The sequence below is a fragment of the Oncorhynchus gorbuscha genome, linkage group LG03, assembly GCF_021184085.1.
Source record: "Oncorhynchus gorbuscha isolate QuinsamMale2020 ecotype Even-year linkage group LG03, OgorEven_v1.0, whole genome shotgun sequence".
NCBI lineage: Eukaryota > Metazoa > Chordata > Actinopteri > Salmoniformes > Salmonidae > Oncorhynchus > Oncorhynchus gorbuscha.
The window spans coordinates 23684614-23710483 of NC_060175.1; the positions used below are offsets into that span (position 1 = coordinate 23684614).

The window sequence follows — 25870 nt, forward strand, 5'->3', positions numbered from 1 at the left end:
GTGTGTCCCACTACATAAAGCATTTGGAGACCTGGTGAAAAGCTCTATTTGATTAGTCTCTGGAGGGGAGGAAGAAAGAAAGAAAGAGAGAAAGAGAGAGAGCGAGACTGAAAGTCATCCATTACAACTCTCTCCATTAGATTATATAGAGATGTGTCTAGCTGTGTTGGTGGGTAGTGCCTCTCTGTCCCCAGGCTAGCGTCCAGTGTGTCAGAGTCTATAAGCGACCAGGCAGTATTTCCACTCCCCCAGTAAGACCCAGAGCTACTGACAAACAGCAGCTTACATCCCAGGGCCCATACTGACAAAGCATCTCAGAGTACGAGCGCTGATCTAGGATGAGCTCCCCTCTATCCGTATGAACATATTAATTGTGATCAAAAAGGCAGAACTGATCCTAGACCAGCACTCCTACCCGGCAATGTTTGATTCATACGGCTCCTGGTTTCTCATCTCCCTCTGATATATTATCTGGATCCTGACTCCCAAACCACTATTGTAGGATTTACTGATATATAATTACTGTATCCCGTAGGTGGTGACATGTTACAGACAGAAGACACCGAACAGAGGTGACACTGACAGGAAATCAAACCAGATCCATCAGACCGTGTGTCACAGTCCCATTGTCACGTTGTCATGAGGCCGCATTTCCCTCAGACAACAACACCCACATGTCTGTCTTCACAGGAGACAGCAGCAGAGACATTTACGTTCCAGTCATTTAGGGAAAACTTTAAACTCTTAAGTCTCAGAGAGACTTAGAATGACTGCATTCAAACAGGGAGTCTGAAACAACCACATAAGACCAGCACCATGTAAGATCTTCTAAAAAAATACATACAGTACCAATCAAAAGTTTGGACACCTAACGTAAACTCACGTAAACTCTTACATCGCCTTGGTCCGTACAACTGCCCTTATTTTAGCGCCCCAAAAACATAATACTTCCAGATCAACTGTAATGTCAATACCATTGTAAAGCACAATTTCTCCCCTTTCCAACAGAATCAATTACATGACCTAAACGCTGCCTGTTTCTGCATAATTCAAGCAGGCAATGAGCCCCGTCGGGTCTTTTTAAAAATGGCGGGTGGGGAAGTGAATCTAATACGTGATAGTGAGAAGGAGAGATGTTGTGGGGAAATTGCTTTTTTTCACTCAATCTGTCCAATTTATGACCTTATCGCCTCTAAAATGTAAATAAAACACTATAAAGAGTTTATATAATGTATCATTACATACCTATTTGAAGGTTTGTCGAATTTGAATCTGGTTTTTAGGGCGGTGCTAAAGTGATATTAGAAGTAAACAGCGGCTTTGAGAATAATGATTGCATGCAATGATGACGAAAAAAATGACTAGGTATCCCCCCCTTATCCCCGTCACTGTCCATTTCTTGTTTTTAAAGGATGAGATAAGTGCTACACCTGGTGGAGAGAGATTGTAAGACAGAAATAGTTGCTTTATGAGTGCTGAACGTTAGGACATGACACATCCCGATGTAACTGAGGGTCCGTTTTTTAAAATTTTCTCCAATACTATAGAGCCATTACCATGTCGACCAACGCTTGAATAGAAACCTAGTTCACACCCCCGATTTTGACGTCAACATAGTCCCATTCGTTTTCTTTGTAGCCTCGTTTGAATGTTGCGGTTGCGCACATTTGTACGGAATGGGGTGAGTTTACGTTACTCATTCAAGGGTTTTTCTTTATTTAAATTATTTCACTACGAGTATGTCCAGAGGTGTCTAGACTTTTGACTGGTACTGTATATATACACGCACACAAAATACACACCCACTCACGCACACAAATCATGGAATTGCTAGACGTGACCCAGTTGTTCGTTCGATTAGTTTGATATTTACGGACACAACCTAGTCATTCGTTCTTTATGTTCTGTTGCCTTGCCTGCTGGCAATGTTCTTATCCCTTGCTTGCCAACTAGCCAGCTAGCTACAGATAACACAGGCACAACCTCTGCAGCCAGAATAACAGCAAAATAGCTGTTTTCTATTGCCATTTCGAAAGATCCATAACAATGAGCTGATAATGGCCGATTTTTCCTGCCATAGCTTGAACAGTTTGCCTTCTCATCAGGACACTCATCAACACGGACTGTTAATTGCAAGGAGATCACATTGCATATAAAACACTAGGGTAGAAGATATCTAAATAGTTTGTTGTTAGCAAACCTTCCAATATGACAACCAAATTCTAAAACATCAGTTGCTAAAAACATCTGGAGAAACTAAAAACATGTGGGAGGATTTTACAGCTTTAGTGGCAGAGGGGACCAGAGAAAACCATGTTCATCACTCACCACGTTAGATCATCAGATGCTCCAAAAAAAAGATGTCTATGCAAAAACAAATCAAGGTTTTTTTTCGTTATTGGACTTGTGTTTACAATGTATCCAATGTCAGTTTGTGTGGTTGTTGGTTTAGATTTCTGTAACTTTCTGCATGTGTAGGCGGATACTGCGTCACGATTTCAATGTGTCTCGATATCTTTTCCAATTAACCCAATATATTTTCCAACTATCCTGTTATCTGGTTTTAATGTCTATTCTAGAATGCCCTCCCAGCCAATCAGAAACGACTAACCAACAATGCTGTGGTATAAACATAAACACATATACATATATACCAAGAAAAGTCCAGTAACAGTTATCAAAACAGTCATGGTAAAAGAAAGAGGTCCTCTTCATCTATTTGAAAGGACCACTACACCTAGAGAACAGACCGCTCCTCAAGAGGGGGTATCTCTGCTCTTATGGTCTTGAAGTCCTTCTGTAGGTCTTCTCCCCTGTTTACTTTTTTTTCTGAAAAGCCTGAGGAGAGGGAGGGAGGGATGGATGGGGAGATGGGGGAGAGGGAGGGAGGGAGGGATAGAGAAAGGGAGAGGAGTACCCAATGCTCTCAACACCATTTAGATGTTCTTCTCCTCCTACAGTATACCTGTGAAACCCCTGGACAGGACTGGAAGAAAGCGAGGAAGATAGAGGGAGAGATGGGGGAACCTGCTAAGGCGAGAGCAGGTAATGGTATTTGAGGACCCCCCCAGTGCATACCTGAGTCTGGATGCGGTTGAGGCCCCTGAACCAGAGGACCTGACCCCTACGGAGCTCCATCTCAGCGTGGTCGATCTCATCGTCCCCCTCGTTCATCTCGTTTTCGGGGACATCCTCCTTATGGGTTCCGTGGCCAGCCTCCTTTAGGAACTTCAGGTGGTGGGTGGGGATGGCTGAGATCAGCTGGAGGAGAGAGAGACACCATGAGGAGCTTTCTATATCTTTTTTTTATTTTTTGTGGAGTGGTTGAAAAACAAGTTTTAATGACTCTAACCTAAGTGTATGTAAACATCCCACTTCCACTGTGTGTTTAGTAATCATGGGGTCAGGGTTCTGTGGCTGAATATATATATATATATATATATATAGAACATTTTTGGGCAGAACTGAAAAAGAGTGTGAGAGCAAGGAGGTCTACAAACCTGACTCAGTTACACCAGCTCTGTCAGGAGGAATGGGCCAAAATTCACCCAATTTATTGTGGGAAGCTTGTGGAAGGCTACCCGAAAACGTTTGACCCAAGTTAAACAATTTAAAAGGCAATGCTAACAAATACTAATTGAGTGTATGTAAACTTCTGACCCGCTGGGAATGTGATGAAAGAAATAAAAGCTTAAATAAATCATTCTCTCTACAATTATTCTGACATTTCACGTTCTTAAAATAAAGTGGTGATCCTAACTGACCTAAAACAGGGAATTTTTACCACGATTAAATGTCAGGAATTGTAAAAAACGGAGTTTAAATGCATTTGGCTAAGGTGTTTGTAAACTTCCGACTTCAATAATATATATTACACACAAACACTATATGACCAAAAGTATGTAGACACTTCTTGTCGAACATCTCATTATAAAATCATGAGGTCAGGGTTCTATGGCTGAACTAGCCGAATTCACTAATTTGAAGGGGTATCCACATATAAAGGTTAGTGGATTTGGCTATTTCAGCCACACCCGTTGTTGACAGGTGTATAAAATTGAGCACACAGCCATGCAATCTCCATAGACAAACAATAAAGGTAGAATAGGGAGGACCTTTTATACCATCATAAGAAGGTTTATGTCCATTCTAGTATTCATAATTCTATGTCTGCAGTACACTATTAAAGAGCTCTGACCTGAAATGAACACCTCATCTGATATACAGGCTATTACAGGCATTAATAACTCTTCATGTGAGCTTATATCGGTTCACTAACTCATAATTCAATTAAATTCATTCAAAATTAATTAATTCAGTCCACGCCCTGTAGTTCTATCAGTGATTAGTTCACCTTATCAATTCTTTTCAGGATCTGAAGTGAATACAGAGATCTTATCAAATGACTATAATTCTATGGTGTTGAATAGAGATACATATTCATGACTATTTAATTATGTGGGATGCCAATCAGTTTGTCCTCATGTGAATGTTTCTAAGGCCTGGATTGGCTGAGCAGAGAGTTGACAAACCAGAATGCTCCAACACTGAACCCAACGAACTGAGGTTACATACCAAATGTCACACTATTCCCTATATAGTGCACCACATAGAGAGGGAACAGGGTGTAGTGGCTTTCTTTCGTCTTTACCATAGCCACTGCCCAAGCCTGAAGCGGGGTTGTTTGGTACGCATACAGTCCACAGTCAAGGTTTCCAAACGGCCAAACATTCAACGACATCCAGGGATATGGTGCAACAAAAATGTTTATTCTTCTTATATCTAACAAATAAATGAGTCTCCAATCAACTTAAAGCACAAAATACTTGATATGGAAAATACATATTATGACCTGTATGTCTATATGTCTGTATGTCTGTATGTCTGTATGGTCAAAAAACTATACCGCTCCCGCATCTAGCAAGGACTCTCCCTCCCGAAGGCCCAACTTCCTGCCTTTATCCTAACACAATTACCACAATACAATGAACAGGCAAGAGGGGGGGCCAAATGGCTGAGTTACACTAACAACAAATCATTTACATTAATATTTAATATATTTACACAAATATACATGGAGCTCCATATGTTCGGTCTTTTATACAAATATGTCCAAATCGGCTCTAACACAGGGTGCCATTTGGGATGCATCCTAAAATAAATTGAGGTGTCAATAAAATGATGGCAAACTTTCTTGCTGTACCTTTCCTCAGCGTGGACGTATAGATACTATGGTAATGTGGGGCTGTGTGTATGTTAGGTTCTCTTGTCTGCATTTCGAACACGGTACACCTATGTAATGCTTTAGCAGTAGCTAATGGGGAACCTAATAAAACAATACTACTAATTAACTTAGTTACCTCTGAAATATTATGCTTTCAAAAACTCCCATACACACAAGCAAGCACACACACACACAGCTCTGCAGTACTATACTATTTTAAAGAGCTCTGACCTGAAATTAACACCTCGTCTGATCTATATGTAAAAGTGCCAGTGTTTTTTTTCTCCTATCATATTTCTTGGCAGGCATTAATAACTTGGTTATTAATATAATAATCGGTTCACTAACTCATCATTCAATTCATGGATTGAAATGAGTTAATTCAGTCCATGCCCTCTTGTTAGCCCAGTGATTAGTTTGCCTTACCAATTCCCTTCAGGATCTGAAGTTAATGCAAGGTCATTTCTCAGGCCCAGACTAAAGTCAGGATTGAACACAGAGATCCTATTAAATGTCTGTTATCCTATGGTGTTGCGAGCATGGAGATATACATACGTTATTTATCAATAACTGCTGTCTAATATTAAGGTAGTCTCACGGTATTGCTCGCCTGAGGTAGAGTACCCCATGATGAGCTGTAGACCACACTATCTACCAAGAGAGTTTTCAGCAATATTTTTCGTAGCCGTCTATTTACCACCACAAACCGATGCTGGCACTAAGAACTCACTCAACGAGCTGTATAAGGTCATAAGCAAACAAGAAAATGCTCATCCAGAAGTGGTGCTGTCACATGTGCAACCAGAGGGGAAAAAACTCTAGACCACCTTTACTCCACACACAGAGACGTGTACATATCTTTCTCTTGCCCTATATCCTCCTGATTCCTGCTTACAAGCAAAAACTGAAGCACGAAGTGCCAGTGACTAGCTCAATACGGAAGTTGTCAGATGACTTGGATGCTACGTGACAGGACTGTTTTTCTAGCACAGACTGAGAAATGTTCCAGGATTCATCAAATGGCATTGAGGAGTATACCACCTCTGTCACCAGCTTCATCAATATGTGCATTGACGACGTCGTCCCCACAGTGACCGTACGTACAAATCCCAACCAGAAGCCATGGATTACAGCCAAAATCCGCATTGAGTTAAAGGCTAGAGCTGCCGCTTTCAAGGAGTGGCACACTAATCTGAATGCTTAGAAGAAATCTCGCTATGCCCTCAGACGAACAATCAAACAGGTAAAGCGTCAATACAGGACTAAGGGTGAATCCTGCTCCACTGGCTCTGACGCTCGTCGGATGTGGCAGGGCTTGCAAAGTATTACGGACTACAAACCCAGTCGCGAGCTACCCAGTGACGCGAGCTACCCAGTGACGCGAGCCTACCAGGTGGGCTAAATGCCTTTTAAGCTCGTTTTAAGGCAAGCAACACTGAAGCATGCATGAGAGCACCAGCTGTTATCACGCTCTCCATAGCCAATGTGAGCAAGATATTTAAACAGGTCAACATTCACAAGGCCGCAGGGCCAAACGGATTACCAGGATGTGTACTCAGAGCATGCATGGACCAACTGGCAAGTGCCCTCACTGACATTTTATCCCTGACCGAGTCTTTAGTACCTACATGTTTCAAGCAGACCACCATAGTCCCTGTGCCCAAGGAAGCGAAGGCAACCTGCCTAAATCTTGGACTTCCTGGCAGGCCGCCCACAGGTGGTAAGGGTAGGCAACAACTCATCTTCCATGCTGATCCTCAATAAGGGGGCCCCTCAGGCGAGCATGCTTAGTCCCCCTCCTGTACTCCCTGTTCCCCCGTGACTGCATGGCCAAGCATGACTCCAACACCTTCATTAAGTTTGCTGACGACACAACGGTGGTAGGCCTGGTCACCGACAATGATGAGACAGCCTAAAGGGAGGAGGTCAGAGACCTGGCAGTGTCTCTTCCTCAATGTGAGCAAGACAAAGGAGATGATCGTGGACTACAGAAAAAGGAGGCCTGAACACACCCCCATTCACATCGACGGGGCAGTAGTGGAGCGATTTGGCATGGGTCCCCAGATCCTCAAAAAGATATACAGCTGCACCATCGAGGGCATCCTGACCGGTTGCCTGGTATGGAAACTGCTCGGCATGCGATCGTAAGGCCCAGTACATGCGAATGACCCAGTACATAAAAAAAAAAAAGTACATCACTGGGGCCAAGCTTCCTACCATCCAGGACCTATATACTAGGCGTGTCTGAGGAAGGCCCAATTTTTTCGAAGACTCCAGTCAACTAAGTCATAGACTGTTCTCTCTGTTCCCGCACGGAAACCAGTACCGGAGCGCCAAGACTACTGAACAATTATTCAAATAGCCAGCCGGACTATTTGAATTGACACCCCTCCCCCTCTTTGTTTTTACACTGCTGCTACTCACCATTTATTACCTATGCATAGTCACTTTACCCCTACCTACATTTATATTACCTCAACTAACCTGTACCTCTGCATATTGACTCAGTACCGGTACCCCCTGTACATTATTGTAATTATATATTTTTTCTTAACTCAATTTTCTTAAAACTGCATTGTTGGTTAACGACTTGTAAGTAAGCATTTCACGGTATTCCGCACATTTGACAAATACAATTTTAATTGATTTGAGGACTTTCCATTTAATAGTTCTTCTTAATTCTGTTTGCCAGTTTTTCCTCATGTGACTCTTACGAAGACCTGGATTGGCTAAGCAGACAGTTGCCTAACCAGCATACCCCAGCACTAAACCCAACAGACTGAGGCTGCAGCCCAAATATCACCCTATGCCCTATATAGTGCATTGGATAAAACAAACTGTGTTGTCGGGAGAAGGAAGGTAAATAAACTCCCTTGCTGTACTATTCCTTGGAGTGGAGGTATAGATACTGATGTGTGTGTGTTATGTTCTCGTCTGCATTTCACACATGGGACACTTATGTAACAAGTCATGATGACTCATGATTCATTTAGTCACCTCTGAATGGTTATGCTGTCAAAGACACCCACACACACAACCGCACACACACTCACTGGAGGCCATCATCCTAGATGTAATGTTATAGGTTGATACAGGGAGACTGACAGTAGGTTGTTCTACCTGGTTTATAGAGATCTCTATCAATTCAATTCAACAGGCTTTATTCGCATGTGAAACAAAATCAGCAAAAAAATGTCCCTTTTTCAGGACCATGTCTTTCAAATATAATTTGTGAAATATCCAAATAACTTCACAGATCTTCATTGTAAAGGTTTTAAACACTGTTTCCCATGCTTGTTCAATGAACCATATTAATAAACATGCACATGTGGAACGGTTGTTAAGACACAGTTATGAAAACTTAGGAAACTAAAGAGGCCTTTCTACTGACTCTGAAAAACACCAAAATAAATATGCCCAGGGTCCCCTGCTCATCTGCGTGAACATGCCTTAGGCATGCTGCAAGGAGGCATGAGGCCAGGGCAGTAAATTGCAATGTCCATATTGTGAGATGCCTAAGACAGAGCTACAGGGAGACAGGACGGGCAGTTGATCGTCCTCGCAGTGGCAGACTACGTGTAACACCTGCACAGGATCGGTACATCCGAACATCACACCTGTGGAACAGGTACAGGATTGCAACAACAACTGCCCGAGTTACACCAGGAACGCACAATCCCTCCATCAGTGCTCAGACTGTCCGCAATAGGCTGAGAGAGGCTGGACTGAGGACTTGTAGGCCTGTTGTATGTAAGGCAGGTCCTCACCAGACATCACCAGCAACTACGTCGCCTATGGGCACAAACCCACCGCTGGACCAGACAGGACTGGCAAAAAGTGCGCTTCGCTGACGAGTCGTGGTTTTGTCTCACTGGGGGTGATGGTCAGATTTGCCTTTTTAGACAAAGGAATTAGCGTTAGCGGCCTGTACTCTGGAGCGGGATAAATTTGGAGGTGGAGGGTCCGTCATGGTCTGGGGCGGTGTGTCACAGCATCATCGGACTGAGCTTGTTGTCATTGCAGGCAATCTCAACATTGTGCGTTACAGGGAAGACATCCTCCTCCCTCACGTGGTACCCTTCCTGCAGGCTCATCCTGACATGACCCTCCAGCATGACAATGCCACCAGCCAGATTGTTCATTCTGTACGTGATTTCCTGCAAGACAGGAATGTCAGTGTTTTGCCATGGCCAGCGAAGAGCCTGGATCTCAATCTCATTGAGCACATCTGGGACCTGTTGTATCAGAGGTTGAGGGCTATGACCATTCCCCCCAGAAATGTCTGGGAACTTGCAGGTGCTTTGGTGGAAGAGTTAGGTAATATCTAACAGCAAGAACTGGAAAATCTGGTGCAGTCCTTGAGGAGGAGATGCACTGCGGTACTTAAAACCACTTGCTCCTACCTGGCACGCAGGCGTCCCATCTAGAGCTCTGGAAATGCAAATGCGCTACGCTAAATGCTAATAGTATTAGTTAAAACTCAAACGTTCATTAAAATACACATGCAGGGTATTGAATTAAAGCTACACTTGTTGTGAATCCAGGCAACAATTTAGATTTTTAAAATGCTTTTCGGCGAAAGCATAAGAAGCTATTATCTGATAGCATGTAACACCACAAAAGACCCGCAGGGGACGTAAACAAAATAATTAGCATATTCGGCGCTACACAAACCGCACAATAAAATATAAAACATTCATTACCTTTGACCATCTTCTTTGTTGGCACTCCTAGATGTCCCATAATCACTATTGGGTATTTTTTTCCGATTAAATCGGTCCATATATAGCCTAGATATCGTTCTATGTAGACTGTATGATAAATGGAAAAAAATAGCGTTTCATAACGTAACGTCATTTTTTTAATTCAAAAAGTCGACGATAAACTTTCACAAAACACTTCAAAATACTTTTGTAATGCAACTGTAGGTATTAGTACACGTTAATAAGCGATAAAATTCATCAGGAGGAGAGAGCTCGACCAAAACATCCGGTCGGACCAAGAATCAATTGCGAATCAAATGACAAGACTCTAGACAACGTGTGGTAGCTGTAGGCGCTGAAACCTCGGTCTCATGTAATTCGGTTCACTTTGAACAATTCCTGGAAGTAAGCGCAAGGATATTTATTTCCATTTTCAGTGATCAGGTTTTCCTGCGCTATTCGATGAAACTCACGCTCTGTTAAAGTCACAGCCGTGATTTAACCAGTTTTATAAACGTCTGAGTGTTTTCTATCCACACATACTAATCATATGCATATACTATATTCCTGGCATGAGTAGCAGGGCGCTGAAATGTTGCACGATTTTTAACAGAATGTTCGAAAAAGTAGAGGGTAGACTGAAGAGGTTAATGCAGCTGGTGGCCACACCAGATACTGATTGTTACTTTTGATTTTGATCCCCCCCTTGTTCAGGGACAGATTATTCCATTTCTGTTAGTCACATGTCTGTGTAACCTGTTCAGTTTATGTCTCAGATGTTGAATCTTACTATGTTCATACAAATATTCACACATGTTAAGTTTGCTGAATATAAACGCAGTTGACAGTGAGAGGACAATTGTTTCTAGTTGCTGAGTTTATGTTAACATTGCCAATGCCAGTGAGGTAGATAATAAACAAAAGTAAGAAATAAATGAACAGTAAACATTACACTCTCAGAAGTTCCAAAGGAATAAAAACATTTCAAATGTTATATTATGTATATATACAGTATTGTAACAATGTGCAAATGGTTAAATAAATAAACAGAAATATGGGTTGTATTTACAGTGGTGATTGTTCTTCACAGGTTGCCCTTTTCTTGTGGCAACAGGTCACAAATATTGCTGCTGTGATGGCACACTGTGGTATTTCACCCAGTAGATATGAGAGTTTCTCAAAATAGTGTTTGTTTTTGAATTCTTCGTGGATCTGTGTTATCTGAGGGAAATATGTGCCTCTAATATGGTAATACATTTGGCAGGAGGTTAGGAAGTGCAGCTCAGTTTCCACCTCATTTTGTGGGCAGTGTGCACATAGCCTGTCTTCTCTTGAGAGCCAGGTCTGCCTACAGTGGCCTTTCTCAATAGCAAGGCTATGCTCACTGAGTCTGTACATAGTCAAAGATTTCCTTAAGTTTGGGTCAGTCACGGTGGTCAGGTATTCTGTCACTGTGTACTCTCTGTTTACGGCCATTCTTGGTTGGCATTCTAGTTTGCTTTATTTTTTTTGAATTCTGTCCAATGTGTCAAGTAATTATCTTTTTGTTTTCTCATGATTTGGTTGGGTCTAATTGCGTTGCTGTCCTGGGGCACTGTGGGGTCGGTTTGTGCTTGTGAGCAGAGCTACAGGACGAGCTTGCTTAAGGGACTCTTCTCCAGGTTCATCTTTCTGTAGGTGATGGCTTTGTTATGGAAAGTTTGGGAATCGCTTCCTTTTAGGTGGTTGTAGAATTTAATGGGTGTTTTTTGGATTTGGATAATTAGCAGGTATCTGCATAATTCTGCTCTGCGTGCATTATTTGGTGTTTTAGGTTGTACACAGAGGATAATTTTGCAGAATTCTGAATACAGTCTCAATTTGGTGTTTGTCCCATTTTGTGAATTCTTGGTTGGCGAGTGGACCCCAGACCTCACAACCATAAAGGGCAATGGGTTCTATAACTGATTCTCAAGTATGTTTAGATAGATCCTAATTGGTATGTTGAAATGTATGTTCCTTTTGTTGGCATAGAAGGCCCTTCTTGCCTTGACTCTCAGATCGTTCACAGTTTTGTGGAAGTTACCTGTGGCACTGATGTTTAGGCCAAGGTATGTATAGTTTTTTGTGTGCTCTAGGGCAACAGTGTTTAGATGGAATTTGTATTTGTGGTCCTGGCGACTGGACCTTTTTTGGAACACCATTATTTTGGTCTTACTGAGATTTACTGTCAGGGCCCAGGTCTGGCAGAATCTGTGCAGAAGATCTAGATGCTGCTGTAGGCCCTCCATGGTTGGTGACAGAAGTACCAGATCATCAGCAAACAGTAGACATTTGACTTTTAGATTCTAGTAGGGTGGACCCAGGTGCTGTAGACTGTTCTAGTGCCCTCACAAATTTGTTGATACATATGTCGAAGGGGGTAGGGCTCAAGCTGCAACCCTCTCTCACCCCACAGCCCTGTGGAAAGAAATGTTTTTTTGTTGCCAATTTTAACTTTAGACTTGCTGTTTGTGTACATGGATTTCATAATGTCGTATGTTTTTCCCCAACACCACTTTCCATCAACTTGAATAGCAGACCCTCATGCCAAATTGAGTCAAAGGCTTTTTTGAAATCAACAAAGCATGGGAAGACATTGCCTTTGTTCTGGTTTGTTTGGTTGTTTGTCAATTAGGGTGTGCAGGGTGAATACATGGTCAGTCACACGATAATTTGGTAAAAAGCCAATTGGACATTTATTCAGTATATTGTTTTCACTGAGGAAATGTACAAATCTGCTGTTAATGATAATGAAGAGGCTTTTCCCAAGGTTGTTGTTAACGCATATCCCACAGTAGTTATTGGGGTCAAATGTCTCCACTTTTGTGGATTGGGGTGATCAGTCCTTGGTTCCAAATATTGGGGAAGATGCCAGAGCTAAGGATGATGTTAAAGAATTTAAGTATAGCCAATTGGAATTTGTTGTCTGTATATTTTATAGTTTAATTGAGGATACCATCAACACCACAGACCTTTTTGGGTTGGAGATTTTTTATTTTGTCTTGTAGTTCATTCAAGGTAATTGGAGAATCCAGTGGGTTCTGGTAATCTTTAAGAGTTGATTCTAAGATGTGTATTTGATCATGTATATGTTTTTGCTGTTTGTTCATTGTTATAAAGCCAAAATGATTGGAGAAGTGGTTTACCCATACTGTAACGGCGTTCGTTTGTTGAAGGAGAGTCAAACCAAAATGCAGCGTGGTGGTTACTGATGTTCTTTAATGTAGAATTGACGATACATGAAATAACTATATAAATACAAAACAACAAACGGAACGTGAAAACCTATACAAGCCTGTCTGGTGAACAACTAACACAGAGACAGGAACAATCACCCACAAAATACACAGTGAAACCCAGTCTACCTAAATATGGTTCCCAATCAGAGATAACGAGAATCACCTGACACTGATTGAGAACCGCCTCAGGCAGCCAAGCCTATGCTAGACACACCCCTAATCAGCCACAATCCCAATGCCTACAAAAACCCCAATACGACAACACAATAAACCCATGTCACACCCTGGCCTGAACAAATAATTTTTTGAAAACACAAAATACTAAGACCAAGGCGTGACACATACATCTCCATTTTGGACAGATAACTCTTTTTGTTGTTGTTTGTTTAGTGTTTTCCAATTTTCCCAGCAGTGGTTATGGTCTATGGATTCTTCAATTACATTGAGCTGATTTCTGATGTGCTGTTCCTTCTTTTTCCGTAGTGTATTTCTGTATTGTTTTAGTGATTCACCCTAGTGAAGGCGTAGACTCAGGATTTATGTTTTTGGTTGGACAGGTTTCTCAATTTCGTTTTTTTGGGGGGTTTTGCATTCTTCATCAAACCATTTGTCATTGTTGATAATTTTCTTCGGTTTTCTGTTTAAAATGTTTAGATTTGATAGGGAAGCGGAGAGGTCAAATATACTGTTTAGATTTTCTACTGCCAAGTTTACACCTTCACTATTACAGTGGAACGTTTAGTCCCTAGAAGTTGTCTAAAAGTGATTGAATTTGATGTTGCCTAATTGTTTTTTGGTAGGTTTCCACACTACATTCCTTCCATCTATAGCATTTCTTAATATTACTCAGTTCCTTTGGCTATGATGCCTCATGATTGAGTATTGTTCTGTTCAAGTAGACTGTGATTCTGCTCTGATCTGATAGGGGTTTCAGTGGGCTGACTGAACACTCTGAGAGACTCTGGGATGAGGTCAGTGATAAAGTTGTCTACAGTACTACTGCCAAGAGATGAGCTATAGGTGTACCTACCATAGGAGTCCCCTCAAAGCCTACCATTGACTATGCACATACCCAGCGTGCGACAGAGCTGCAGGAGTTGTGATCTGTTTTTGTGGTCATTGTTGTGCCTAGGGGGGCACATGGGAGAGGGAATGCTGTCATCTCCAGGCACGTGTTTGTCCCCCTGTGTGCTGAGGGTGTCAGGTTCTTGTACGGTTTTGGCATTTAGGTTGCCACAAACTAATACATGTCCCCGGCGCTGGAAAATATGAATGTCCCTCTCCAGGATGGAGATGGAGAAGCTGTCTTCATTAAAGTATGGGGATTCTAGTACACGTGACTAAATATTTAGAGAATGACACAAATATATTTTTTCACAAATCTGCTGCCTCAGTGTCTTTAGATATTTGTGCCAGATGTTACTATGGAATACTGAAGTATAATTACAAGTATTACTGTCACGCCTTGGTCATTGTATTTTGTGTTTTTGTTATATGTTTGGGTAGGCCAGGGTGTGACATGGGTTTATATGTTGTGTTTCGTATTGGGGTTTTATTAGCATTGGGATTGTGTATGATTAGGGGTGTGTCTAGTTAGGCTTGGCTGCCTGAGGCGGTTCTCAATTGGAGTCAGGTGATTCTCGTTGTCTCGGATTGGGAACCGTATTTAGGTAGCCTGAGTTCGCTTTGTATTTTGTGGGTGTTTGTTCCTGTCTCTGTGTAGTGTTCACCAGATAGGCTGTAATAGGTTTCACGTTCCGTTTTGTTGTTTTTGTATTTATGAGTTATTTCATGTATCGTTCCGTTTTCCTTCATTAAAGTCATGAGTAACCACTACGCTGCATTTCGGTCTGACTCTCTTCTTACAACAGACGAACACCGTTACAATTTCATAAGTGTCAAAGGCTATTATTGACAATTACATGAAGTTGATGCAAAGAGTCAATATTTGCAGTATTGACCCTTCTTTTTCAAGACCTGTGCAATCCGCCCTGGCATGCTATCAATTAACTTCTGGGCCACATCCTGACAGAATTTGTGGGTTTTTGTTTGTCCAGCCGCCTCTTGAGGATTGACCACAAGTTCTCAATGGGATTAAGGTTTGGGGAGTTTCCTGGCCATGGACCCAAAATATTGATGTTTTGTTCCCCGAGCCACTTAGTTATCACTTTTGCCTTATGGCAAGGTGCTCCATCATGCTGGAAAAGGCATTATTCGTCACCAAACTGTTCCTGGATGGTTGGGAGAAGTTGCTCTCTGAGGATGCGTTGGTACCATTCTTTATTCATGGCTGTGTGCCCACTCCCTTGGCTTAGAAGCAACCCCACACTAATGGTCTCAGGATGCTTTACTGTTGGCATGACACAGGACTGATGGCAGCGCTCACCTTGTCTTCTCCAGACAAGCTTTTTTCCGGATGCCCCAAACAATCAGAAAGCGGATTCAGAGAAAATGACTTTACCCCAGTCCTCAGCAGTACCTTTTGCAAAATATCAGTCAATCCCTGATGTTTTTTTGCTGCCCTTCTTGACACCATGCCATCCTCCAAAAGTCTTTGCCTCACTGTGCGTGCAGATGCACTCACACCTGCCTGCTGCCAGTCCTGAGCAAGCTCTGTACTGGTGGTGCCCCTGGTGGTGCCCCGATCCCGCAGCCAGACGGTCCTGGCGCTGGCTGGACTTTCTTGGGCGCCCTGAAGCAACAATTGAACTGCTCTCCTTGAAGTTCTTGAGCCGATAAATGGTTGATTTAGGTGCAAACTTACTGTCAGCAATATCCTTGCCTGTGAAGCCCTTTTTGTGCAAAGCAATGATGATGGCACGTGTTTCCTTGCAGTGCCATGGATGACAGAGAAAGAACAATGATTCCAAGCACCACTTGATGCTTCCAGTCTGTTATTCGAACTCACTCAGCATGACAGCGTGATCTCAAGCCTTGTCCTCGTCAATACTCACACCTGTGTTAACAAGAGGATCACTGACATGATGTTAGCTAGTCCTTTTGTGGCAGGGCTGAAATGCAGTGGAAATATTTTGGGGATTCAGTTAATTTGCATGGCAAATAGGGACTTCACAATTAATTACAATTCCTGTGATCACTCTTCATAACATTCTGGAGTATATCCAAATTGCCATCATACAAACTGAGGCTGCAGACTTGGTGAAAATTAAAATTTGTGTCATTCTCAAAACTTTTGGTCACAACTGTAGGTAGCACACGGGAGGACATTTTTCTCTGTTAAGATAATTTCCTTTTGAATTTTTAGCTAAATGTAAAATGTTCCTGTTTTGATTACTTTAATAGAGTGAGTTAAGTCTGCTCTATACTAAATTAGCATACCCCCTGAGTCCCCTCCCTGTTTCACACCTGGTAGTTTGGTGGATTGGACTACCAGTTCTCTGTACCCTAGAGGGCAACCAGTGGGCCAGTCTCCTCTATACCATGGTTCTAGTAGGATGACAATGTCTGTATTTCTGATTTATTTGGTGAAGTCCAGGTTCCTGCTCTTTAGGCCAAAGGCAGATGACTCCAGGCCTTGGATATTCCAATAAGAGATAGTGAAGGCTTTGTGTTCCATAAAGTGTCCAATGTTGTTGGTCGTGTAGTTTGGCCTCAGGCCAGTAAGTGTGAGCAGAGCCTGCTGAGAATCTGGAAAGTGCCATTGGCTTGGGCTAGTGTAAGAGTGGGGGTTGGGCCTGTTTTCCTGCTCATGACCAGGTCGCATGTGTGACTTGCACACATGCGTTTGAGAGCGATGTCCTTTAGGATCCGGGTGAAGGTGGGCACTGCTGCCTTGTATAGGTGGACCTGGTCATAAAGGCTGTTCAAGTCCAGGGTGGAGTGGTGGGCCAGGAACATATTTGTTTTTGAGGCACGGTCACAGGAAATACTTGCGTTTACCCGCTGTATGGTAGCAGGGTGGAAGTATTTTCGTGGTAGCAAGGTGGAGATAACCACTTGTGCGTTGGGGAAGTAGAAGAAGCTTTTTCTATCACTCCCTTGAGTGCTGTGGCCACCATTTTCTGCTGTGTTCTCAGGTTGTTTGTGCCTGTGTGCAGTATTTTGTGGCTGGTTGACCCTAGTTGGTCCTCAGACAGCTGGTCTAGGGCGCGCTGGGTGTTTGAACACCAGAGTTTAGACGCTGTGTTTGGGAAAATGGTTTTTTCATGTATACATTTTCCATTTGAGTACAATCTGTGTCTTGTGTATGTCCTTATTGGGTGTGGGGGGGTTGTCAGAAGGGCTCTCAGGGTGGCGGGATCCCCTGGACTTGGGGTTCTTCATTTGTCTGTCATGCTGTGCTGTCGACATGGTCAGGGTCTGCGGTGGACTGTTCTGCTGTGGTATCAAGACTTTTGTTGGGAGCTGAGGTGGACTGTTCTGCTCGCTTTTCTGCAGGGGTGGCCACCTCTCTAATGGGTTGTTCTCTGTCACACGACATCACCCTCACCAGCAGTCTGATCCTTTCCTCTAGTGCTCTGTTCTCTAGTGCACTGTTCTTCTTCTGCTCCTGCTCTTTCTCTTGTAGATGTTGTCTCACTACAGTCCAGAGTGCAGATATGTCTCTCTCCACCTCCAGCTCTCCAGGTCTGGTTAAGGGGGTGTTGTTGTGCTGGACTGTTGTCTGAGTCTGTGCTGACTGGGGTGTAATCACCTGCTCTTCTAGCTCCACCTGCCTTACCTCCAGCTGAGTGAATTTATCCCTCATTTCAACGAGGAGTGCTGGGAAGTTGACATTCCGCTTAGGGTTGCTCGTCTGTGGGGTTATATAATGAAGAGGTCTGGTCTGACCTGCTCGGGGTGGGTGTATCTTTCTCAAGGGAGAAGATAAAGAAGAAAGCAAGATAAAGTTGCTTATGTTCAAATTTGTATAAAAGTCAACAAAAAGTCTCTTGATTTTACATAAGGAGCTTCATTTTTCACTCTTTTCATGTCTTATTATTCTTTACATACAGAGGGTACTGCATTTGAAGCTGTATCTCTATGTCCGAGCAAGCCTGGTAGTCTTAGCATTCAGGCCTTATCAAGTCAAATATATCACTGTGTATTGTAATGTATTATAATTGTAATGTATTTTTCTTCTGGCTTTAGAAAGTTAAAAATAGCTTCAGACTAAGCATTATTCGCTCAGTTCCAGGTTGGATGGTGTTTTCCGGTTTCTGTTTGTTTGACAAAGCATTTGCTGTATATCTTGGGAATAATAATCCTTGGGTGTAAGAAGCATTCCAGGTAATTCCGGGTAATTCATTAAAAATCCTACAATGTGATTTTCTGGATTTTTTTCCTCATTTTGTCTGTCATAGTTTAAGTGTACCTATGATGAAAATTACAGGCCTCTCCCATCTTTTTAAGTGGGAAAACTTGCACAACTGGTGGCTGACTAAATACTTATTTGCCCCACTCTATGTCCCTGCCAAAAAAATCCAAGTTGGTCTAACTCGAAATCTATCTATTTTTTAAACATGCTGAAAAAAGTGGCAGCTCACCTGCTCATGACCTGTCTCACTTTCTACTCTCTCTACCTCCTACCTGAACTCAGACAACTGGCTGTGTGGGGAAGCTAATCTTTGAGGGTGTGTTACCTGTCAATACACCATATGAGATCTCGTTCTCTGTATGTATGCCTGTGAGTGTGTGCAGGCAAGTGTAGGATTTTGTGTTTTTCAACGTGTGTGTGTGTGTGCAGAGAGAGAAGTGTATGTGCATGGGTCTTTGAATGTGTGTGTGTTTGTGTGTGTAGTCGTAGAGGGAGTATCGTGCTGGGTTCTCGTCCTCTGGGGCGCGGGTAAATGTGGGCAGTGCTGATTTTATGTGCGCCAGTGCTCATTACCACGGTGACTGTTGTGATGGTAACCATGGAACTTGCTTGCTTTGTATTCCAGAACCCGTCTTAGCGTAGCAACAGTTCCCTGGCACCTACTGTACCAGCTGCATCACACACACATCACGCATCAATGCACACACACACACACATACACACAAATGCGCACCACAGCTACGCACGCACACCCAAGCAAGGAGCTGAAGAGATTTTACATCTGTGTGTGTGTGAGAGAGTGAGTGTTTGTGTGTCTTACCTGTCCCCAAAGCAGCTCTCCCACTCCGATGAACACACACCAGAGCCACTGGTCGATGGTCAGAGCGGTGCAGGAGAAGGGCTTCCCTCCAACCTGGACAATGACAATCTGAGACAGAGCCACAGAATGAGAACCTGTAGAATAAAGTAGCAAAACACCACACTAACGAAGATGGGTTTCCGGCAGGTCTCGACTTTCCCGGCGACTTGCCCAGTGGCCGTAAGGCCCTCTAAAAAATGTTTTCTATGGGGCCAAAGTGGCCACTGTGTCCTATTCTGAAGCACTTCTAACTCACATGGCGCCCTCAGATATCTCAATTCGTATTAGCTAATGCCTGTCACCTGATCGGGTACATCTCGAAGGCATCACAGCTCTGAAGAAGACTTAAAGTGAAGATGGACACATTAGGGATGCAATGGCGCACATCGTTATCCAATATTGAAGAGGTTAGAAGAACTGTCCACATGTTCTTTTCGTCAGCCAACAAGATGAGTAACGAAGAGCAAAAGCACCTCCTATGTCAATCTACTATCCCCCATAGTACAAAAGTTGAGCTATTCTATTGGTCAGCTTCTTCTTCGGTGCAAGAAATATTCCAAACATACTCTGGGTCAGTTGCGGGATGATAGATCCCAAATTAATACAACCACTGTACATAAAAAACACTTTGAAAAGCAATGAGGCTGATGCAACAGATCAGAACGTTTAGCTTAAAATGTTGATCAACTACTAGGCAATTTCTTCACATTATAAACACAGCAATGTGCACACAGCAGTAGGCTATAAGTGTGAATATCCCAAAATGCAATTAAAAAGAAAACACCCTTCTCAAAAGTGCACTGAAAATGCGATCGGTTTCATATGACAGAGATTAAAATATCCTTCAGAAATGTAGAAAGAGGTAAGATCTAAAGAAGCTATAAAAATAAATACTCTCTTTATATATATATATATATATAACTCCCTGTCAGTTGTTGATCCCAAAGAAGCCTGAAGAAGGTACAGTGATGCAGAAACGATGGTGTTTTACTCAATAAATGACTGGGAGTTATATATACGCTACCTTTCAAAAGTTTGAGGTCACTTAGAAATGTCCTTGTTTTCCATGAAAACATACATGAAATTAGTTGCAAAATGAATAGGAAATATATAGTCAAGAGGTTGACAAGATTATAAATAATGATTTTAATTTAAATAATAATTGTGTCCTTCAAACTTTGCAATCGTCAAAGAATCCTCCATTTGCAGCAATTACAGCCTTGCAGACCTTTGGCATTCTAGTTGTCAATTTGTTGAGGTAATCTGAAGAAATTTCACCCCATGCTTCCTGAAGCACCTCCCACAAGTTGGATTGGCTTGATGGGCACTTCTTACGTACCATACAGTCAAGCTGCTCCCACAACAGCTCATTAGGGTTGAGATCCGGTCTCACAAATGTTCTTCTTTCAACACCTCAAACTTCGATTAGTCTGCCCATAACACTTTCTTCCAACCTTCCTCTGTCCAGTGTCTGTGCTCTTTTGCCCATCTTATTGGGCAGTCTGAAATAAGGCTTTTAATGGCACTATTTAATGTCTGTTTCTCAAACTAGACACTCTCACGTACTTGTCCTCTTGCTCAGTTGTGCACACATTGGTGCATTCTTAGTGACGTCTTGTATGTGTACCATACAGTTAAACATGGACTCAGCCACGACAGCACCGACTGTCTTGTTAAGCTCAACGGTGCTTTGTTTCATGACTCAAATGTTGTGAAGAAGATGCACTTGGGAAGAACAAAATCTGAGATGATTACAATGAATGTTTTAGGACCAAAGACTGTGCAAGATATTTAGGATGATCTGTCCCCGAGCGAAGGTGAGCCGGTGTATTTCTCAGTGATGCCTCAAACAAGGGAAACAGGAACATGTTCCAGTGTGCGTGAGATTTCTCTGTGTCTGATGGAGCGCAGTGCAAGTTACTTGACTTTTATGAGACAGTGATGAAACTGCAAATGGCAAACATCAAGATCTGATGAACTGTCTGGAAAAGCATGAACTGGACATTAGACACATCACAGCCTAAGCAGCAGATAATGCAAATGCCAACTTTAGAGGAAGTCCAAAAGTTCAAAATGAAGATGCTTCAGCAGAAACAGGACAGCTTTTTTGGATACCAGAGCAAGCAGCGGAGGGACAAACTATTGCCAGCACAAAGGTCCAAGCAGCGGAGGGACAAACTATTGCCAGCACAAAGGTCCAAGCAGCGGAGGGACAAACTATTGCCAGCACAAAGGTCCAAGCAGCGGAGGGACAAACTATTGCCAGCACAAAGGTTCAAGCAGCTGAGGGACAAACTATTGCCAGCACAAAGGTCCAAGCAGCGGAGGGACAAACTATTGCCAGCACAAAGGTCCAAGCAGCGGAGGGACAAACTATTGCCAGCACAAAGGTCCAAGTAGCAGAGGGACAAACTATTGCCAGCACAAAGGTCCAAGCAGCGGAAGGACAAACTATTGTCGGGGACAAACTATTGCCAGCACAAAGGTCCAAGCAGCGGAAGGACAAACTATTGTCAGCACAAAGGTCCAAGCAGCAGAGGGACAAACTATTGCCAGCACAAAGGTCCAAGCAGCGGAAGGACAAACTATTGTCAGCACAAAGGTCCAAGCAGCGGAGGGACAAACTATTGCCAGCACAAAGGTCCAAGCAGCAACAGGACTTTGTGAAGTTCTATAACACTGTCATTACATACATTGACAAATGGTTTGACTTCTCACCAGAAAATGTCATGTTGAAACTGAAACTGACCAGCCTCTATGAGGAGCTCTCCTTCACTAACCTGGAGCAGGTGGTGGTTGCCCTCAAAATGACAGACAGTCAGTATGGACCAACTCTATGAGGAGCTCTCCTTCACTAACCTGGAGCAGGTGGTGGTTGCCCTCAAAATGACAGACAGTCAGTATGGACCAACTCTACGAAGAGTGTTGTGCTAGCCAGGAGGAAATACAGAAAGCCAGACAGGATACCACAAAATCTACCAGTGAGAAGTGGGTGGCAGTTTACCAAAATCTAGGGAAAGCCAACTTGATTAACATGTTCAGGATTGTCTCATTTGTCCTCAGTGTGCCAGGCTCAAATGCCTTTGTAGAGAGGATTTTCTCTCTGATGACCATTTAAATTGTCAGACTCAAGAAACAGATGCAGCACAGAGCTGATCAAAAATGTAATTCAAATATCTGTGAACTGTGACTTGTCGTGTAAGGACTTCTCTCTAGCTATACAAAAGGACAAAGGACTGCTTGAATCAGTCAAGAGCAGCAAAAAATATGCAAGGAAAAAGCAGACTTGGTGAGTGACTCATGCCCCTCTGCCTTATTTTGAAATGAGTTTTTTTTGTTGCTGTAAAGGTCCAAATTGTGATTTCTTTGATAATTTATTGAAGTTTATTCACATAAGTTTACGTAATGATAGAGTCTTAGAAAAGCTATACACTAAATTGAATATCATTTGTTTTTGCCTTTCCAATTGAATAAGACTATACAGTGTATATTCATTTACACGACACCATACCCCTGTGGCACCGTGCATTGGCACGCCACCTTTTGGCCCTTATTTGGTAGTGAGGAAGTTGGCAACCCTAAGTGCTTGATGCCATCTGTCAAGCATGATGGAGGCAATGTGATGGGGGTGCTTTGGTGGTGGTATAGTGGTAGATTTGTACAGGGTAAAAGGGATCTTGAAGAAGGAAGGCTATCACTCCATTTTGCAACACATTGCCACACCCTGTGGACGGAGCCAATTTCCTCCTACAACAGGACAATGACCCAAAGCACAGCTCCAAACTATGAAATCACTATTTAGGGAAGAAGCAGTCAGCTGGTATTCTGTCTATAATGGAATGGTTAGCACAGTCACTGGATCTCAACCCTAATGAGCTGTTGTGGGAGCAGCTTGACTGTACGTAAGAAGTGCCCATCAACCCAATCCAACTTGTGGGAGGTGCTTCAGGAAGCATGGGGTGAAATTTCTTCAGATTACCTCCATTGCGGGGTTTCGATTACTGGAGGATTATTTAATGGAGGGTTATTTGACGAAAGCAAAGTTTGAAGGACACAATTATTATTTAAATTAAAAATCATTATTTATAACCTTGTCAAAGTCTTGAATATTTTTCCTATTAATTTTGCAACTCATTTCATGTATGGTTTCATGGAAAACAAAGACATTTCTAAGTGACCCCAAACTTTTGAACCGTAGTGTAAATGCTATCACCTACACTTTGACATGTAGACTAAATATGTACGTACATTAACATACACATGTGTTTTTTATTAACAGAATAGTTAGTATTTAATTGAAGGCTAAATGGCCTTGCCCATAAAATCATGAAATTCCAGGCCTGGGTTTACAGTCTCTCTCTCTCTGTGTGTGTGTGTGTGTGTGTGTGTGTGTGTGTGTGTGTGTGTGTGTGTGTGTGTGTGTGTGTGTGTGTGTGTGTGTGTGTGTGTGTGTGTGTGTGTGTGTGTGTGTGTGTGTGTGTGTGTGTGTGTGTGTGTGTGTGTGTGTGTGATTAACTATTCTTGTGACATTTTGTTAGTCCACACGAGGTCAAATTATATTTCTAGGGGGTTTAGGGTTGAGATTAGAATTATTGTTTGGGTTAGAATTATGTAAAGGGTTAGGAGTTAGGGTTCAGTTTAGGTTTAGGGTTAAGTTTAGGTTTAGGGTTAAGTTTAGGTTTTGGGGTTATGGTTAGTGTTAAGGTTAGGGTAAGAGTATGAGTTAGGGTTAAGTTTAGGGTTAGGAGTTAGGGAAAATATAATTTTAAATGAGACTGAATTGTGTGTCCCCACAAGGGTAGCTGTACAAGACTGTGTGTGATGTGTGTGTTTATGTGTGTGAGTTTATGTCTGTCTGTGTGTGTGTCTACAGTATGTACAGTATGTGTGTTTGTACCTGCAGGACGAAGGTTCCCAGGACCACACTACAGAATATGGGGTTACGGTAAATGGCCTCAAAAACGTTCCTCTCTCCGTGGATCTTCCTGGCATTGATCTCGTTGAACAGCTGCATCATGACAAACACGTTGAACACGATGGTGTAGTGCTCCGAGGGCGGCGAGTGGAGGGGCGCGTTGCGCCCACTGTCGATATTAAAGATGTTCTCTCCTGGGAGAGGGGGAAGAGCAAACAGGATAACAGTTATATGTGGTGTTAAAATAACCTTTTGTTTAAGCAAACATCTCTTTAATTTAGCATAATAAAAAATCCCCATCAAAATCGGTCAGTTTAAGTTAGAGATATGTTTTTTGTTGTTGTACAGGCTGTGTCTCAATCATTACGTCCGCCAATGTCAGCCTTCTGCATCTACATCTGGAAAGTGGCAGAGCTACAGTGTCGTTTGTCAGACCAGGAGACATCCTGAAAATGTGTATTGTCACAAAAATGTCTGTAGCGTCCGAACGGTTTAAGCTACACATTAATATGACCCGTCTATGGAAAGATCGTACTTTCCGTTTTACTCTACGATCCCCACAAGTGACTCATCTGAAGGTAACACGGTACTGGGACAAAATATTAATGGAAGTGAAGGGGCATTTCCACGTCAAAAGTGGAAATGTGCGTATAGACCACACCTATTCTGTCTACACAGTGGTCTGGGCTAGAATTCAAGAGAGACAACCAACTTTTGCCTGTTTTATTGATTTTCAGAAGGCTTTTGTCGATGTGACGAGACCTCCTTGCTTCTAGACTAATTAGAATGGGCTCTTTATCGGGTTCCAGTTGCCAGTATTCAGGTCAATGATGAAGTTGCGGATATATTCCTGGGCATCTTGTTGTATGGTGATGACATAGTTCTCCTTGCCGAGACAGAAGATGACCTCCAGAATATGTTGAATACTGTTAATTTACGCTGTACTAACTGGAGACTAATGATAAATCAAGAAAAGACCTAGAATGTTCATTTTAGAATTGAAGGGTGTGCAGAGAATTGCACAGAATTTTTGTTTTGGTACAACCCCATTATTCTAAACTGGGCTCTATAAATAACTTGGTTTCACTTTGGGTAAATGAGGGTTCCACTTTTCTGGGCTCCGTTATTTACTTAACAAAAGGAATACTCAAAATGTGCACTTATAAATCATATCAATTGTAATTAAAATACAGCTGTCGAACGAAGTCAAAGATCAAACATACAACTGATGTCTCTCCTGAGTTCTGCAAAATAGGAAAAGTCCAAGTTGCTTTAAATATGCTTGCAGTCAACCCCTAGTGATGTAACTGCCTACATCAACACCTTCTACTCATGAGACCAAGCCCATGCATATACAGTTATACAAACTTGCAGGAGAGAACAATAGTTCCAGTGTTTTCTAAGGGCTCAGCAGTAATTTTCCACTCCCGTAGTTGCTTTATAGTGGTACGTCTGACTTGTCTCTTCTCTTTCACTCCCCTGCAGGGTTCTGTGTCTATGAATCTCTTTTTGCCTTGACGTGCTTTCTCACAGACACCCTGTTTTGACAACATTAACTCACACATCTCTCAGACCATTTCTTATAAGAAACAAAGACTAGAAAATAACTGGGGAACAATATTAAACCTTATAATGCATATATACAGTTGAAG

At 42.4% G+C, this 25870-nt stretch overlaps 1 protein-coding gene across 7 annotated transcripts in view; it reads right to left on the reverse strand.

Annotated features, from left to right (window-relative positions):
* The window catches only part of LOC124028940 (plasma membrane calcium-transporting ATPase 1-like), a 176117-nt gene that overhangs the window by 31383 nt on the left and 118864 nt on the right, over nt 1-25870 (reverse strand). For all 7 annotated transcript variants that reach the window (XM_046340867.1, XM_046340855.1, XM_046340835.1 and 4 more), the window contains 3 exons: nt 24201-24412; nt 19265-19372; nt 3079-3261 (listed from right to left, as the gene is read on the reverse strand). In XM_046340867.1, the coding sequence (XP_046196823.1) occupies nt 3079-3261; nt 19265-19372; nt 24201-24412 (503 nt within the window). The remainder of the gene's footprint in view (nt 1-3078; nt 3262-19264; nt 19373-24200; nt 24413-25870) is intronic.